The sequence below is a fragment of the Adiantum capillus-veneris genome, chromosome 10 (assembly GCF_014529385.1).
Source record: "Adiantum capillus-veneris isolate H3 chromosome 10, ASM1452938v2, whole genome shotgun sequence".
NCBI lineage: Eukaryota > Viridiplantae > Streptophyta > Polypodiopsida > Polypodiales > Pteridaceae > Adiantum > Adiantum capillus-veneris.
In genome coordinates, this window is record NC_140940.1 from 144,403,904 (window position 1) to 144,422,470 (window position 18,567).

Here is an 18,567-nt window from a genome sequence, read left to right on the forward strand (position 1 = left end):
TGCCAGAAAATGCTAGCGCTAGGTTTCCTTTTATACATGCTTGGCTAATTTGCCCTACCCAGTTCCCAACAAAAGTCACTTAAAAATAATAAGTGAAAAATGTCAAAAATAGGAAAAATAGGTGTATGCATTGTCAAAATGCTCCTGATGGGTTCTGATGGAAATCTGATGGTCATGCTGTGTGCAACCATAGGATATGCATCTAATCGAAGTGTTTGGACACGCAGGGTCTACGAACAGACTCACAAAAGTGCCAGATCACTTCCTAAGCTAGGCTAACTGAACTGAACTGAATTGAACCCTTGTCATGAAGTAGCTTGTCCACGTACACATAGGGTTAGATGTGCACGTGACATCCTCTCCTTTTCAAAGTGAGGTACTGATACCGAACTGTATGGCGTCGAGGAAGATCGCCAACTGTATGGCATCGAGGAAGATCGCCAACAGCGTCTGGAATCCTAGGAAGGACTCTTCGCCGGCCCACTCTGATGCGTGGGTCATGCGATACTTGAACTTCATAAAGGTCTGCAATGCTTGCTTCTTTCGGCCACGCCGAAAGTGACACAAAGTCATCTGTGGCTCCTTCAATGCTTCAACTTCGTCTATAGTCATGCGTCTATCTTCTTCAAGAATCTCCAAGGGTGAAAATTCCTGAAACCACTTCCAACACAAAAACATGAACATACCCATTCCATGTAAAGTGACTGGAAAAATTCTAGTCTTCCTAAAAGACTGTGCATGCAATGTAGATGAACATAGAGACGGAGTGCCAAACCGTTCATCAAACACACGCAAACAATGGGGTCGAATCTTGACTTTCTGATCTAAATTAATCAATTGTGGCAAATCACAATGGAAATACCTATGCTTGATGCTCAATCCTTCTTGTGCTCTTTCGGATACTGTGTCATGCCAAGAAAGAGGCATGGAATGTGAATCCCTTGAATGCAAACATTTCATCTTTTCAAGAGTAATCCGCATACATCCGTGCTCATTCATGAGTGAATCGTGCTCAGCGTACAATATGTCTTGCCTACGAAAAGGGATCACATAAGGACGATGACTAAAATACAGGAAAGCATCACGAATGAACACTCAAACAATGTGTGCTGACCAATCATTCAAACACATAATACTTCCTGTGGGGGTTCTTTAGACCTTGACTCGAGAGCCAAGATCGGTTCTTCGTGATCGAATCTTCCTATGGGGGTTCTGTAGACCTCGACTCGAAAGCCAAGATCGGTTCTTCGTGATTGATCGAATCTGCAACGAGGTTAGCTTTGCTAGAAAAAGTATCAACTAAACCATCATCCTTGTAAACAGTCACATTTTTTTCCTGCAAATCATCATGCGCGTGAATAATCACATCTTAATCATGCAAATCATCATGCTCGTGAATAATCACATCTTGATCAGGCAAATCATCATGCTTATCATTATCAAGCAAATCATGTGTGTCGTGCTTGGGAGAAGAAAAGACTGAAAGAGTCTCCTCCTGTTCCTTTTCAAACTGCGCCTGCACATTAGAAAAAAGTCGCAACAACTCTTTCATGTGTTGGTCGCTCATCGCTTTTCTTGCTTTGTTCTCGCGATCGAATTCTGCTTCTCTTTCTTCGCGCTCACAATCCAATTCGGCTTGTCTTTCTTTGGCTTCCAAGCGTGCTTGCTCGCTCCCACGCTCTATGGCTGCCATTCTATCTTCGCGTTCACGTGCTATGGCTGCCATCCTTTCTTCGTATTTACGCTCTATGGCGGCCATACTTTCGTCGCTTTCTAGCTTCCTGTCCATCATCATCTTGTCGAAAGCCTCCACAGGAGTTAGTGCAATCCTTGGCGTAGATGGGGAAAGGGGAGGGTCAGAAAAACTTCCCGGTGGGGAAAACTCTTCTTCGCCACTCCCATACTCACCACCTCCATGCGAAGTATCCATTCCGCTTTGGGTGATGACCATCCATTGAAGTCTTGGGTTCTTAAGTTCACGAGGAACTTGAGTTCTTGTGGGTCTTGAGTTCTTGGGTTCTTGAGATTCTTGAGTCCTTGAGGTTCTTGAGTCTTGAGGTTCTTCTTTAGCTTGCAATCTGTGTTAGAGAAGGATGTTCTCTTAACCCGAGCTCTTCTCTTTTCCGCGGGCGCACCCCTTGGCGGCCTTGCACTCACATCAAGGTTGCTTTTTCCCACCTCACGTTGATTGGCCGGCCGCTAAGTGCACGGTCCGCTCTCAATGAGTGAAAAGAGAGACAAGCGGAGGTTGGACAAGCCCTTCTTTCTTGGGTTTCCTGTCACTCTTCAAAAACACGATTAGGAATCGACATGTCCAAGTGGACTTGGGTTACGTGTGACCACAACAAGCAAAAAAATTTCTGTGGTTCTTTCCTTGAGTGATACAGAACACTGCCAAAGCTTTGATACCAATGTAAGGTGCAACGGATGTGCATGTTGAACTTTGCTCAAGATGAGTGCTCCGAACTGTGCTCAAGGTTCCCTTTACTTACGGAAGGGAGAGCCTTCCGTTCCTTCAGTGAGAGAGTGCAAATGATCACAAACAAAGTGAATGACACTGTGAATGAAGGTGCTGACACTGAGAGATAGAGAGAGAAGAATACGACATGAGAATGTTGTTAAACCCTCCTCCGAAGGCCCCACTCTCTATGGCGAGAGCAGTCTATTATTGATTTCACAAATCTCTACAATGCTTTGAACTTGCTGACGAGGACGACGACGATGAGGACGATGACGAGACAGACTGAAATCTGAAAACGCTAAGGGCTGAAATCTGCAAATGTTTATCTGCTGAATTCTGACTCTTATGTCGGTGATGATGTCGACGACGACGATGCGATGACGACGCGTTGAAATCGCAGATGCTGAAATCTGCGTTTTTGGGGTTGAATTAGCAAAACTTCGATGGATCTGACCGTGCGGCGAGGATATGTTGCAAGAAGGTGAGATCTGCGAGGTTTGGGGGTTGTTCTGTGGGATCTGACTACTGAAAATTGAAAACGTTGGTGCTAATCTGAGTCTTGTCACGATGAATCTGCAAAACGCTGGGAGTTCATGTTGATGCAAGAACACTAGGGCTGATTTTTGTCTTGCTGTGGAAATGCTAGTGATCTGCTGTGTCTGTCAATGCCAGGGCTGATCTGCAATGCAAAAACGCCAGGCTTGGGGATGACTGAAAACGCTAGGCTTTGCAGATGCGAAACCGCTAGGTCTGCTAATGATGGGGGGATATTGCTAAGAAGGTGCCTGTTATTGCTTGCTGTTTGAACTGAGATTGTCGCTGTTGACTTTGGCTATAACTTTCTCTGCGATCGCGCTGTGAAAAGTGAGCGATATTTGAAGATCGGTTGCCAGGGAGAAAATTTCGTGTAGGGCGCCGATTATCGCCGAGATGTTCCACATAGGCAATGGCTTCATCCAAGGTAGCAGGGTTGTATTTGTGCACATCGTCCTTCAGGTTGGGTTCAAGTCCGTCGATAAAACTGTGAAGTTTATCAGAGGGACTAAGGGTCTCTATCTCCAGAGTTAGCCTTTGGAACTCTACGATGTACACAGCCAAGGAACGTGTCTGGCTCAAGCGACAAAGAGAGGACCGGACATGAAAATCCGCATTGGCACGTTCGAACACCTTGCAAATAGCACGCCGGAATTTATCCCAAGAGGATGTGTGTTTATCATCACCAACCCGTCGTTGCCACCATAGAAATGATGTGTCCTTGAGCAGAGAACTAGCAAGCCTTATTCAACTCCAAGGTTCTACTCTCAAGATCGCCAATCTCAAAGCAGATCTTCTTCAAATGCTCCACTTGATGGTGGTAAAGGACGTGATTTTTCTCAAGATCGGCGTTCCAATACTCAGCACGGCTTTTCGTCAAATGCTTCCTGGACTTGAAAGAAGGAAGGATTATGTACAATTTGCGGTGGTGAACATAGATGGTATCAATGCCCAAAGAAGGAGTCCACCGCAAATTGTACATAATCTTTCCTTCTTTGAAGTCGAAGAAGCATTTGACGAAGAGCCTTGCTACCATCTATGGTCACCACTGCAAATTGTACATAATCCTTCCTTCTTTGAAGTCGAAGAAGCATTTGACGAAGAGCCTTGCTACCATCTATGGTATCGTCTAATTTGAAAAGAAATTTTAATGCAAAAACATCATCGAATGCTGAACAACTAGCTTTTGCTCAAGATAAAGGAAAATCAGTGGTCAATATAATTCATGTCAAAAGATACGACTATTCTTATGAAGCATGCTCAGTGCAATTCTTCAGTTTTGGAGCCTCTCTCAAAGAAAGTTTTGAGCCTTCTTGGAACTCTCAATGGTGGCTCCATCAACATTATGGGAGACAGTGGATACTCAAATAATTTCGTCAGTACTAAGATAGTTCAACAGCTTGGCTTACCAACTCAGAAGACATTTGACTTATATGATGTGGAATTAGCAGATGGATCAATTTTAACTTGTGATGAGACAGTTCGACAGTTGAAGTTTGGTATTCAAAATTATGCAGATCAACTGGATTTCCAAGTTATGCCTTTATCTTACTACGACATGATTCTTGGTGAATATTGGTTATTTAAATATGATCCAGCTATTAGCTTTTGAGAACATACTATCAATTTGTTCAAAGATGGAGGTGAATTGACTTTACACGGGCTTTATCATGCCGAATGAGTGATTCTGGCCTCACACGTACAAGTCAAACAACATGATAAAATGGATTATGAAACGAATATCTTTTTCGATGCAGATGCAAAAATTGTTCTTGATGAAGAAGTTTTTCCAAGTGATACTTTGCTACCAGAAAAAGATAAGGACATAGTTGCAGATTCCGAGTTTGAAGACGACTATACTTTCTTTGATTCTTTGCTGGATGATGATATGCCAATTACAAGTCATGAAGTGGCAATTTGTGAAGATGATTCTGAAGAATTTTGGGATTTATTATTGGAAGATGATTACAATCTCAAGCAAAAATCCTCTCCAATGATTAGTAAAGTTGAAGTTACCCCCTTCGAAGAATGCCTTGAGAAGATTTCCTCTTCACCAAATATTTCACAGTTATTGGAAGATTTTGAACCAGAAATTTTACATCGCATGAAGGATTTTGAAGATCAATCTCTTGTTGCAGTCAACCTGATTATGCCAGATTCCTCTAAAAAGTCTTTGAACAATGCAATGACATGGGATTTAGCAGTCAAAGCAAAAAGGTTTTGCAAGAAGCAGAATTTCAAGACAAAGGTTTTAGATAACTCAAAGATTGAAGATTTTGGAAGATTTAATGCTTTTCCAGAGTTCTATCAACATCAGAAGTCATTTTTTTGTCACGGGCTCTCATTTTAAATGGGAGGGAATGTCACGATTGTGACTATGTTACAGTATTACATCTACTCCTAGTTGCAGATACGCAAAGTGCCATGCCAAGGAGAACCCCTACGCTTGGATGGTCACGACCCTTCGCTCAAGAAACATGCCTCTTCGCCAAAAGCCACACTCCTTCGACGACTGGTCACACCCCTTCGCTCTACAGTTGCGACTCTTTGTCCAATGTGTAGCTCTTCGCCGAAAGGATGTGTCTTTACTTCTAAAGTGGCGTCTCTTCACCATGAGATGTGTCTTTTCATTTGTGTCTCTTCGTCTCCTATATAAGGAGCCTATTATACTCAGTTTTAAAGCATTCATTCAATCAATCAAACAGACATTTTGTCTCTTGAGTCTCAGTTTGATATTAAGTATGAAGTTTAAGGTTTAATTATAGGATTAGCACCACTAATCCTCACAGACGCAAAGTGGATGGAAGAAAGTGAACTGATAGGGTCACCAAATGTATTGCAGCTTTACCTTGAAGCTTTTGGTTTACAACCCACATATTCCCCAACCCTCAAAAGAGGGGTGATGTTGGAGTCAACACTTCCCATATACATACGGATTGAGTGCAATAGAAGTGTACATTGCCTTGAAAATGTTAAAAATACAATGCTCACTTCTAGGATAGACACAAATGACTAAAGTATGAAGGTTCCATAAAGGCATTTGAACACATGTTTTATAGGCTTCCTTGCGGATACATGCGATGATAAAAGAGTGCTAATCACACCAAATCATCTGTGGCATGAATAGGATGCATGCAATCGAGGACGTTTGCGATTTCAAGAGGGGGGTATGTTACGAAACTGTGACAAACACTAACTTTATTTGCTGGTTTCTTCCCTTTATTTTTATTTAATTTCTGGGACCCTCTTTTTGAAATCACAAATGTGCGGACATTGCATGGCCACTATGAAATGGCTGTAGGTTGAAGATTTTCACCCGTTGGAATGAAGGCTAGGCAGCCACTGGATGGTTGGGCTGATCGACACTAGAATCCGACTAGTAAAGAAGTGGCTAGGCTCATTTAAAGTCATTTAGGCTCCTCGACAAGTCTTCATAAGCTGGTGGGTACTAGGAATTAAAAATACATGGTAGTAAGAGAGCAACCTGCAAGCCAACTCAACATACGGAATGTCTCATCCCAAGAGGGGACGCCCAAAATTGAGAGGGGGTTGGTTTTTGCTCGTTAAGTGAGTACAGTGTGTGTGTGTGTGAGTCGTGGGTGCAGGTGATCACAGCTCTAATGGAAAGCTTGCCCTCTCCCTTCTCTCATGTAGCGCAATGATCTGCTCATTTGCATCTCTCTCTCCCCTTTGCACATATGGTAATGCCCCACTAGTTGGGCTTCTCAATGACCAGGGCTGTACGCGCGTTGGCCAAGGCAAGAGCCTTCTGTACAGGAACCGAATTAGCTAATTGCTACTCCCCCACAAGTACACACAGTTCCATCGCGAAGAATTGCGAAAACGGAGAGTTTTCTCGAGTGAAAACTCGTCCAAACCATAGGGGAACTGTCCCATTGCATGCAGGACTTGTTGAGACACGCGTAGACGTGTTTGTCCTGCTCAAAATGATTTAAACTAGAGAATTACAGTCTGCTGTGTTTATTTTCAGGTTTAGGGTTTCACACCTTAACTGCAAGATAACACGAAGGGAGCCTTGGGGTCTTTTACAGGGCTTTGGGCACCTGATTGTGATCAACAGAAAATTACAGCATGCTGAAATCCAGTTACAGCTCACCAGAAAGCTTCTAAAGTGCAAGGGAAACCGTCCTAGATGTGTACTTTTGATCTGCAGGGGTTTTGGCGCCGTTATGCCACCAAAAGTGGGACGAAAACCTGCAATTTTTGCCCTTGACAGGATTGGACAGCTTGGTAAGAGTTTGGTAAAAGTGCTTGGATCGTTTATTTGCAATTGAATAAAGAAATACCGAAAGGGGTGCCTTTCTTTGAGGCTTGCAAGGTTATCATTGGGAGAGCTCTAGCTACCAAATTGTGAATAAAGTGGTGAATTCCAATTACATGTTTATTTGTGAAGTTGCTTTGTGTCATAAAGTTTAGGTAAAGTTAAACAACGTATAGATCGGTGAGAGCGCGCTTTAGTGAGGCTACATGCCGGTTTCAAAACTATTCCATTGGAGCTTAACATGGCTTTCTCTTGCTGGCAGGGTTGTTGTGGCCATCCAAGTGCTGTTGGCTACTATGTGGTACATCAGGTCTTACTGGATTTTCTCGAGGTCTTGCATTAGCCAGCTGGAGAGGCTGATCAGGAACTTCTTGTGGTCCGGGCGAGACACACAGCCGGCTTGGGCCAAGGTCTCTTGGCAGGGCATTACTTTACCTTGCTCTCAGGGAGGGTTGGGGATCATCAACCGAGCACGGCATAGTAGAAACCTCCTTGGGAAGGTTGTGTTCAGAGGATTTCTTCCAGGGGAGGAGCCGTGGAAGGAGTTGTTTGCTACATCGGATTTGCCCACAGACGGGTGGCCCATGGAGCCCTTGCACCCGTTGGATTTTCATAGAGATGCGTAGAGTTGGCCTGAGCAGGAGATGGGAAGACCGCTTCGCGATCTTGGGATGGCCTTGAGCAGCACCAGCTCACATGCATTGAGGAGCGTTTGAGGCAGTTAGTCGTTTGGAAACCCTATGGTCCCCATGACAGAGGGTTTAACCCGCTCTTATGGGGAGTGGCTGCATTTTACAGTTCTTTGTGAGAAGATACAGGGCATTCAGCCGCGAGACATGAGGGGGGTGCAGAACTTGTGTCAAGATATTGTAGAGGCTATATTGCAGAGCGGCACACCCCTATGGAGCTGACAACTCCTTGGTCGATGGGGGCTTTGACGTGACGGGAGGTCCTCGTTGCAGTTAGGGCTTTGCTCAGACACAGGTTCTTGCGTGCTTTTCGAGGTTCAAAGGGAGGGTTGCCTCGACAGAGTCACTGCTGAGGCACCAAGGTGGCGGAGTGCTACTTTCTGGGGATCAAAGTTGTGGGCATCAGTGGGAGGACTTGTGTTATAGACCCTGACTCATCACATCTTGAGTCAGAACATTGGCGGCTTTGGCCCCTTTCTTTGAGTACACAGTTCGGCTGGGTCATCACATACTCACATCGCGGAGAGAGGCTTGTCTTGTTGCAACGATTCACTGGCAGGAAGAGGGTCTCACGTCCGAGTTCTTTGCAGGATTTGGGGAGCGCTTTTGGAACAATAGACAGCCGAGGGGCTGCCCCATGGCACAACAGGTTTAGCTTCGGATTCTTTGTTCTTCGGCTGATGCCTGCACTCTCTACAGCCATCCAATACACTTTAGGGTGCTACAGCTTGGTCCACACTCATGGGTCGTTTTGAGATGGCTTCAGTCAACAAGATGACCGTGATACAGGAGGGCCGGCTTACACTCCAGTCAGCCATAGAGTTAGTCCCTTAGTAGTGGAGCAAATATAGAGAGTGGTGTTGGGAGCTCATCTGCCGCCTGATAGTGTGGTCCATCTGGGGAGATCGCTGCTTCCGCATCTTTGAGGCTCGACCTGTCCCACCCGTGGAGATTGTCTGTGACCTTTGGCTAGAGCTTATTCACACTTAGGGGTGAGTTTGAGAGACTCCAAGGCAGCTCGACCACATGCAGCAACGTCGCGAGGCTTTCTTGCGACTTTGGCGCCCAAGGCCCTTCGTCACCATGGTTCATGGCGCACCAAGGTGGTAGTGCCGTTCACTAGTGTGGTTGTTTCCCCCTCCCATCTCCTGATTTAGCCACGATTGTACATATCTTGTCTGAGTCTTGCCACATGTTGATGTAGCTCTCTCTAGTAGGGGCAGATTGTAGCCCATTGGACAATCTTGTTGACAAACCCCCCCCCCCCCGAAAAGGGCGTCAGTCTTTGGGGCCATTGCCGTCTGGGGGTGGAACTCCGCCACTCCGCGTCTCGCGTGTGGATTCTCTCTGTCTCTCTCTCCGCTTTTTATACTTGTTCAAGTTTTTTTGAAGTAGTGAAAGTGTTGTTGAGTGTGTAGATTCTGTCCGATCACTTGTTGGAAGTGATTACAATGGTATCAGAGCACAGCTTGCTTCCTTGCCGTGTGCAATTAGAGCACTATCGTGACATGGACGGAGAACACATACAAGTCAGTGACGTGGCACCACCAAGTTTTGACCAATGGAATAGATCTCGATCGAGGGGCCTACACTCTTGTAGAAGAAGAAGAAGCTCTACCAACTTATTAAGACTAGCCGAGAGGCCTAAAAGACAAAGTGGGTGAGGATTTTTAATCCTAACCCAACCAACTTATAGAACTTTGGCCGAGGGGCCAAAGCCATAAATAAAGTAGATTCTTTCTGGACTAGAGCTTTTGGGGCTCTGCTTTTGGGCATCCCTTGTACTGTTATAACTGTCTTCAGGGCTACTCTTTTAGAGCATCTAGATGCAGTGTCTCAGAGAGCTGGACCCTCATGGAGTTGTACCTTTATGAAGCAATAATAAAGAAATACCGAAAGGGGCGTCAGTCTATAGGGCCATTGTCGTATGGGGGTGGAACTCCGCCACTCCATGTCTCGTGTGGATTCTCTCTCTCTCTCTCTCTCTCTCTCTCTCTCTCTCTCTCTCTCTCTCTCTCTCTCTCTCTCTCTCTCTCTCTCCCCTTTTTACAGCTATGCAAGTGTTTTTGAAGTACTAAAAGTGTTGCCGAGTGTGTAGGTTATAGTTATCGTTGTGTTTTCGTCCCAGTACTGGCCAGAAACGATTACATCTGGTACCTCCATCATGTTTTTTCTTGCTTTGGGTGTGGGTGTGTTGTGTGAGTGAGTGGTGCTTGGATTTTGCATGCTTTGTTCTATCTATGCCTTCTTGGCTCTCTTCAGGGTGTGGGGGTGCGTATGGATGCGTGAAGCTTGTCTTACGAGGTGGTGTTCTTTTATGTTTGTTTTCATCAGTTTTTTACTTTACTTTTTTCTGGGTTTGCTTCAGGGTGTGTGGGTGTGTGAAGCTTGTCTTACCATGTATGGTGTTCTTTAAAGTTTGTTTTCATCGCGTTTTTTTACTTTCCCTTTTTTTGGGTTTCGTATGTTGTGTGTTGGGTTCTTGAGGTGCGCTTGGGTTGGTGCTCTGTTTTCTCTACCAAGTTTTCTGCTGATGGATTTCCTTTGGTTACTATCTCCTTGCATGAGAGAGAGAGAGAGAGAGAGAAAGAAAGAAAGAAAGAAAGAAAGATTTTTAACGTCTATGTCAGGCCGAAATCGGCCTATGAGACAAATCAAATGTACATGGTGTGTATGTCATCCGTCTATCGGAAAGACAAATGAAACAAAACTGATACAAAACTGAACTGAATGTAGGTAGTGGGGTATCTGAGGAGGGATGGAGCTCTATCTCTAGGGGTATATGCATGTCTATATGCTCAAGGTAGTACAATCATGAGAATGCATCAAGCTATCTAGCTCCATCCTGTACTAATGGGGGGATGTAAGATGTGGTACATGGGCGGGTCTGGTGCCAAGGCTGCCCGGATGAAAGCTGTCGGGTCGGCCCTCATCTGGGCCACTCGCTCCTCAGTGGCACGGCGCTCCCGGGCACGAATCTCCTCGATCTGTCGGTGGTGGGAGCGCGCGCCCCTGTAGCCTGTGACTCGTGGTCGTCGTCTAGCTCGGCTCACCTCCGCCTGTGGGAGTGTCACTCCCCTCTGAGTGTCTGGTGGGGGAGGGGCGGTAATCCTCTGAAAGAAGTCTGTGAGCTGCGACTGTCTCCCCTCCGTCTGTGTAGCTGTGTGTGGCTGTAGTAGTGTGTCCCGATGGCTCTGTATCTCTAGTAAGAACCGTCCGAGCTGTCTCTGATCCCGAGAGTCCATGATCTCTCGGAGAGTGGGCTGTCCTCTGAATAGGGCCTCATACCTGCCTCTGATCTCAGTGTATGCTCTGCATCTACATACAAAGTGCTCCTCACTCTCCACCTCCTCTGTGCAGGCTCTGCAGACGCGCTCCTCCCTGGGGACACCAGTATGTCTCCCGATCTCAATCTCTAACCTGTGTGAAGCCACTCTCAGCTAACCAATCGCCACCCGTGAGCTATGTGGCATATATGTGTCCATGTAGCGTGGTCTCTGTATGAACCCCCCAGACAATATGGTGAGAAACTGGTCTCTGTAATCTGACATCCTCGTCCCCAAGCCAGGTGACTCCCAGACTCTCCTAGTGTATAGCTGCCACAGATCCTGTCTCAGTACCAAGTTCCTCTCACTGTGAGAGAGGTGAACATATGGTGAGTGGGGGTCGTACTGGAAAGGTGGTAGGCTCTCCATGTCAAGACCGTGTCCCTCAAACCATGCTCTGACCTGTGAGTACCATGCTCTCTCATGCCCACTCTCTGATAGCTGTATAGCTGCCTGAAATGCTCTACGAGTAAGTCTGTCAGGAGGTAGCTCTCTCATCCTCTGGATGAAGCAGACTGTCTGGAATAGTGCCTCTACCACCATGGGTGGTGTGGCGAGCTCGGCTCTAATAATGTCATGTGGCACTGTCTTCTTGCTGCGGAGCAAGCGTGAGATCATACATATCTGTGGCCTCTCAAGCTGTGTCCACTGGTCAGCTGTCAATCCTGGTGCCCATACTGCCGCCGAGTACATCAAGGCCGGAGTGACTAAGGTGTCGAAAAGCCACCCCTTCGTGCGGGGTTCCTGAAAGTGTGCCTGGTGGCATCTCCGCTCTAGCATGGCCAGAGTTGCATATCCTCGGGTGAGCCTGTCAGCAGCAGCCTGCCTCATAGTGAAGGGTCCTGGTAGGCTGGTGAATGTGATGCCAAGGTAGACATAGGAGGTGACTACATCAACCTGTCCTCCTGCTGCTGTGAAGGTGGCAGCGCTCCTCACTGCACTGGATGTGTGAAAGATCATAACCTTGGTTTTGCCAAGGTTCACAGTCAACCCCCTGTGTGTGCTGAATTTGTCCAAGGCCTCAAGATGGCGTTGCAAGCCCTCGGGTGACTCTGAAATCAACACAATATCATCAGCATATAACATGATGTGGACCGGAGTACCTGCCAAGTCGCTCCCCCCTCCCCCTGCTCGCAGTATTTCGTCGGAGATCTCGTCGATGTAGAGCCCAAAGAGTGTCGGGGAGAGTGGGCATCCTTGCTTAACACCAATGGTGCTAGCAATGGTCTCTGAAAAACCGCCTGGGCAACGAACTCGACCCGTCACCTTCTCGTAGAGAGCATATATGGCCCAAATCATCTCTGTTGGTACCCCAATGCTGTGAAGGCGCTGGAAGAGTCTCTCGCGTGGGATTGTGTCAAAGGCCTTGCGGAAATCCACAAAGCAGCAGTAAAGCCTCTTCTTCCGCGCCTTTGCCCCATCAATGAGGCAGCGCAGAACGAAGATGTGATCAGTGGTGGAGAAAGCTCGTCTGAAACCTGCCTGGCCTGGAGCTCGTAAACCCTCGATCTCTGCGTAGTAGTTGAGCTGTGCCTCAAGTACTGCTCCATATAGCTTGGCCATCGTGTGGCCAATCATGATAGTCCTGTAGTTCCCTGGATCCAGGGTGTCGCCAGATTTGTGGATAGGCACTATGGTGTGCTGTGTCCACTCCTCTGGGAAGCCCTCCCCTATAGCCCGGTTGAAGACATGTGCAATCAACGGGGCTATAGTGGAGGCCGCATAAATGATGTGCTCACTCTGTAATCCAGTATGGTTAGCTGATCGTCTGTGCTGCATGCGGCGTATGGCCCTCTCTACCATCTGTGCTGTAAAGAAGGAGGAGCACGTGGGGCGTGGCTCGTGTGGCTGTGGGATAGGAGGCTGTCTTGGCACCTCGTAAAGTCGCTCTGCATAATCATGCCATATCTGTGGATCCTCAATAGCTGTAGTCGGACGTGGCTCGCGTAGGGTGCGCCATGCCGTCGCGCTATCCATGCTCATGAATAGGCGGTATAGCTCAAGCTCCTGTGCCTCTTCGAATGCTCGCCGCTTTTGGCGTGTCAGCGTCTTCATATGCCGTCTGGCCTCTCTCTCTGTGATCTCTCCTAAGGCTCGCTGTGCGCGGAGGCGTCGGTATAGCTCTCTGCACTCATCATCATACCAGCGGTTCTGAGGCATAGTCCCGGGGGGGGGGGAGTGCGTCCTGTGTGAGTGGTGTGTGGAAAGGAGCTAATAGCTGAAGTGTGGAGAACGGAAGAGATATGTGATGTGAGAACTGAGAGTGGTGTGGATGGGTGGAGGAGGCATAGGCCATGCTCGACCTCGGCCGAGTAAAGAGAGGCTAGCTCATGTGTGAAATGGATGGTGGTGTGTGGAGTGTGTGCTGTGGAGCTGTGTGGGATGGTATCTCCGGTGATGGAGAAAGAGAGGTATGTGTGGTCGGCTCCGATGGGTATGGGTGGAATGGTGAAGGATGTGATAAGGTGTGTAGCCTCCCTGGGTCCCAGAATATAGTCGACTGTACTCCCCCCTCCCTCTGCAACTCCATGTGGCATACAAGTCAGGCCCCCTGAGGTGGGCCATTGGACCATCCCGTTATAAATAACGAGACGGTGCTGGGAGCCAAGTCGAAGTAGATGTCGTCCGTAGGCTGTGACTGGAGCTCTGTCTGCTGTATCTCTCATAGTAGCCTCCTCATCTAGAGTGTGTAGTGCCTCTGGGTCCTCGTGGTCATATGCCTCACACTGCTCACTGCGCGTACGAGCATTGAAGTCTCCCATAAGGAAGACTTCACCCAGTGTGGAGTACTCCATAATCTCCTCCGTGAGGCATGCGTACGGTGACTCCTGCTCAATAGGGGCGAATCTGGAGCCTGTGGGAGCAAAGTAGCAAAGGGCAATGTAGACGATCCTGTCTCGTGAGAGCTCGAGGCGAATCCACATGTAGCGGGCCTGTGGGTCCCGGGCAGCAATCTGTAGTCTGCTGTGAAGCCCCTGTCTAAAGAGTATGGCCACTCCTCCTGAGCCACGAGTGGTGTGCTGGCGCATACATCCCCGATGTAGAGACTCCCACTGGAATCCATGTATCCGTGGTAGCCCTCTCTCTGGGCTCTCGTGTGTCTCTGTAAGTAGAATGATGTCTCGACCTCTCATCACCTCCTCAAGTCTCTCTGGGTGTGTCCATAGGTCTCCATTGCAATTCCAAACCGTGACATGAATCTCCTCGTGTGTCCCACAGGCCGCGAGTCCCTATGCGATGGTCTTGCCATCAATGATAACCCTACCATCTCGATATACTGCCTTCTTCCCTTCTTTGCGGGCTTGGTGGACTCTAGGCATGCACGCGCGACGGTGATCTTGTTGCATCTTTGTGAGGTCATCATCAAGATAAATCGGGGGGCCTTCTAGCCCTCTCAAGATGACCCTCTTTCGGAGGAAAGAAGTTCGAGACTCCTCGGAGGCGAATTGGAGGATGAGAGCTCTCTTCTTTGGATCTTTGCCGGCTCTCCAAACTTTGGAGAAAGGGATTTCTTCTTCCTTGTATCCCACTTTCTTGCATAAAGCTTTCCCATCGCTCTCGGGTGTAGACCCTTCTTCTTCTTTGATGCCGGTCACTCGCACATTGAGACGGCGAGCTTGTCGCATCTTCTCCTCCTCGATGGTTGTGTGTACGATGAGTACCTCATCTTTTTGGGCTTCCTCTCTTGCAACCTTCTTGATGTTCTTTTTGACCACTTCGACCCATCCTTCTTTGGTGGCCTCTAATTTGTCCTCAATGCTTGCGGTGAGGGCTTTGGTGATCTCCTCCTTGAGGGCTTCCTTAGCCTCCTCTTTAATCTCTCCTTCTTCGGGGGTGAGGGATGTAATGGAAGCATGAAGGAGATCGATTTGTGCCTTCATCTCTTCTTGCTCTTTCCTCCATCTCTCCCTCTCCTTGCCGTTCTCCCGTTCCCTTCTCTCCTTCTCCTCTTTGAGATTTTGGATTTCCGCTCTCATGTCCTCTTTCTCTTCGTTCCATAGCTTGATGAGGGTGGCTTTCTCCTCCTCCCATATCTCTCTCTCCATCCGCCATTCTTTCATGTCCTTCTCCAATTGTGCAAGCCTCTTGTTCGTGAGCATGAAGGTTGTCTTCATTGTCGATGCCGGCGTCTTGATGATGGGGGAGGAGGGAGAGAGAGAGAGAGAGAGAGAGAGAGATGTGTGTGTAAGGAGAGCTCATGGCTGAAAATGTGGAGAAAGCAAGCTCTAATGTGATCAAAAGCTGAGAGAGAGAGAGAGAGAGAGAGAGAGAGAGAGAGAGAGAGAGATTTACCTTCGCCTTCAGTAAGAGATGATGGGTTTCAAGCCCCTTCTTCTTTCCAAAAAATAAGTGAAAGATTCCTTGTTATTACAGGAGGCACGTGGTGTCCCTTCAAAGAAGCCTGCTCCCGACTACTTTTTGTAATGTCTTGCTGCTGGATCATAAAAGTGGCAAAAGAGGGTAGGCTGATTTCGCTAGTTAAGTGTGTTTGCCACAAATTTCCAAAAAGTCGATCTTTATGTTCTGCTTTGAATTTTTATCAGGATAGGTCAATCACTGATGGTTTGGTGTGGTGGAGTGGATGCGTAAGCACCACATGATGCAGAGCTGTGCCTGAGATTTTTGGATAAGAAAGCCTGGGTGGGTGGCAAGCTCTGCACTGGTCAAATTGTCATGTATCAAAACTGCTTATGTTAAATTTGGCACTAAGATTCCAGGTTTGATCTCACGATTGGAGCAAGGTAATAGGCCGTTGAGAGCCCCTGAGTTGCTCAGGAGCAGGTGGTGCTTGCAATTCTCTCTCTCTCTCTCTCTCTTTCTCTCTCTCTCTGGAGGATGTATACAAGTGTGGGATACATTGGACTTCACACTGAGCAATGTAATAGTCAATGTAGAATATGTAGTGCAGGTCAAGAAGCTCTCTGGTGGGGCTCTTTTGTTTAAGCATTGCTGCCAGTTTCTCACTTCTTTGAGCTCTTTGTAATTCAATTAAGTTTGGCCCGGACTCCCTTGTAAAATTCGTTCTGCCCTTCAGCGAAGCTTTTTGCTTCATTTAAATGAAAGTTGCCTGCTTTGAAGGTGATAGGCACTGGGAGCATTTTATGAGTTCGTTTCTCGCACCTTCTTTATAATGGGCAAGGTGAGTTCCTTCTACTCTGTGTATCAGCACTTGTTTCAATCTCTGAAGTCTGTAGTTGAGGTTTGTATCAAGAGCCCTCGGCATGCAGTCAATGAACGAACCCCCCCCCCCCCCCCCCCCCCCCCCCCCCCCCCCCCCCCCCAAATCCTGCGGGCTACTGGTCTGCACGGGTTTCATTATACTATCATTCTTTTCTTTTATTGCCTTTATGTCATGGATGCCAAGAAGATGTGACCAAGATGAAAGGAAGTTAATACTCTCTCTCTCTCTCTCTCTCTGGCTTCCTCTCTACATTTGATCTTGTATCTAATCTGTTCAAAGTGTGTGCACGCCATGGGCTTTGTGATAAAAATTGCCTGCCTATTCTTTCGAGTTTATGTGAGGATGGTATTGTAACATTGTAGAAATTGCCTGCTAGCTGTAAGATTACTTGCCCTATTTTGCCACAATGCCTATAATCATTTCACAAGTGCTTCACCAAACATATTATCATATTTCCCAAGTGCACATCTGAAGTCTGTAGAAATTTGCTTTCTTATTACCAAATGTACAATGCTGATCTTGGTTGTCATTGACCAGGCCATCATCTAAGCTTGGGTTGAAAAATGAGTTGTTGCTAAAGCCGTGTGCCTTAGTGCTTCAATTATAACATGCCGAAGATTCACCTTGTACGCCTTTCTCCTTGTTCTCATGTATGTTTTAACATTCCGTATAATTTTTAAACGTCAACGAAGAAATCAATTTGCTCTACAGCTAATAGCCTTTCATTATTGCAGCTGACATTTTACATACAAACCTCTTTTGCAGTTGCTCAATGTTCTTTGACGTAATTTTGAGACTTTTCTTTATTGATTCAGCTTTGAATCTCAGATCAATACAGCTTTAATCATAGACATCCATTTGCGATGCAGGTTCGTGTTTAACTTCTATTATCCCAGCAAAGAAAACTAAGACCCCTTCAAAACATTGTTATTCACAAGATCAAAATGGTCATTGGAAGTACCAAATGCACCAGGCCCAAGTATAATAAGACCTTTCATTGAGTAGCATCAAGAACCACCAACCCACTATTGATTCAGACCTAAGAAGCACCAAAAGTGCATGCACTACCAAAGATTTTATCAAATAGTACCAAAAATGGTCAAAAGAAGTACCAAAGAGCACCGACCAGATTCAAACCAGAGAGTCGATGCTAGTACCAATATGATAAGAGCAACACAAACACTATCCTATGCTACCATTTCTACAATACCAAAATGGCCAGCTGCAGTTTTTAAATACACCAAAATGTACCAAACAGCATCATATCAAATCTACACCTTTCATTAAGTAGCTTGAACAATCACAAAGCACTAGCTACCTACTTGGACCTAGGAAGTACCAAAAGTGTAGGCGCTAGCAAGTGTATGTGGCACTAGTCAGAGTGGTTGATTTTATTGATCTTCAAATTTTTAATGGTAAGCATTGTTGCCACATAGACAGAAGCGTTCGAAATTTATCATCGCTCATCATTCAAGGCTTCTTCTCAGTAGGAGAGCCACCACTTAGAGAGAGACCATTTTCCCTTTTGTATGTCTCTATCTTCTGCTCCAACCCTCTTGTCTTGCACATCTACAATACACAATCATTGAACATGCCCCATGGCGGTCTTTAGTAGCACATAGCACCTTTGAACATATAGCATTGCACAAGCTTCATCACGATCTCGCCACAATATGAGGAAACTTGATACACTTCTTGAAAGAGTGGAGTGATTCATCCGCCATGCAAGCATGAACATGGTTCAACTAAATCTTACCATGTTTTTTATCTTTAGGTTTGAAAATGGTCAACCATTGATCTTTGGACGCATTATCACCCCATATTCTTCATGAAGCTCCTCAATTGTATGGCGGAATTTTGTGAGTGATCAGTATTCTTTCATTTGGTTTTTCCCTTAAGTGTGTCAATAAGGATGTGGTCAACAAACTTAACAATCTTTACTATGTGCATTGTTTAAAGAAGAAATTATTTTTGTCCCCAAAGAGTTGGTCTAACGGTAAGGCTTTGGCCTCTCGACCTACAAGTTGTGGGTTCAAATCCCCCACTGGGTCACACTCTAAAGGGACACCTTGTGCTCACCTGGTGTTTCATAT

At 46.5% G+C, this 18,567-nt stretch overlaps 1 protein-coding gene across 2 annotated transcripts in view; it reads left to right on the forward strand.

Annotated features, from left to right (window-relative positions):
• Positions 1-16,375, forward strand: part of LOC147449786 (serine/threonine-protein phosphatase PP-X isozyme 2) — a 42,872-nt gene extending 26,497 nt beyond the window's left edge. The window contains exons 8-10 of one of the 2 annotated variants that reach the window (XM_086522141.1): positions 7,048-7,246; positions 15,667-15,753; positions 15,837-16,375. In XM_086522141.1, coding sequence (XP_086378267.1) covers positions 7,048-7,246; positions 15,667-15,753; positions 15,837-15,841 — 291 coding nt within the window. In that variant the 3' untranslated portion in view covers positions 15,842-16,375. The remainder of the gene's footprint in view (positions 1-7,047; positions 7,247-15,666; positions 15,754-15,836) is intronic. The other variant, XM_086522142.1, reaches the window with a different exon arrangement.
• The last annotated feature ends 2,192 nt before the right edge of the window (positions 16,376-18,567 follow it).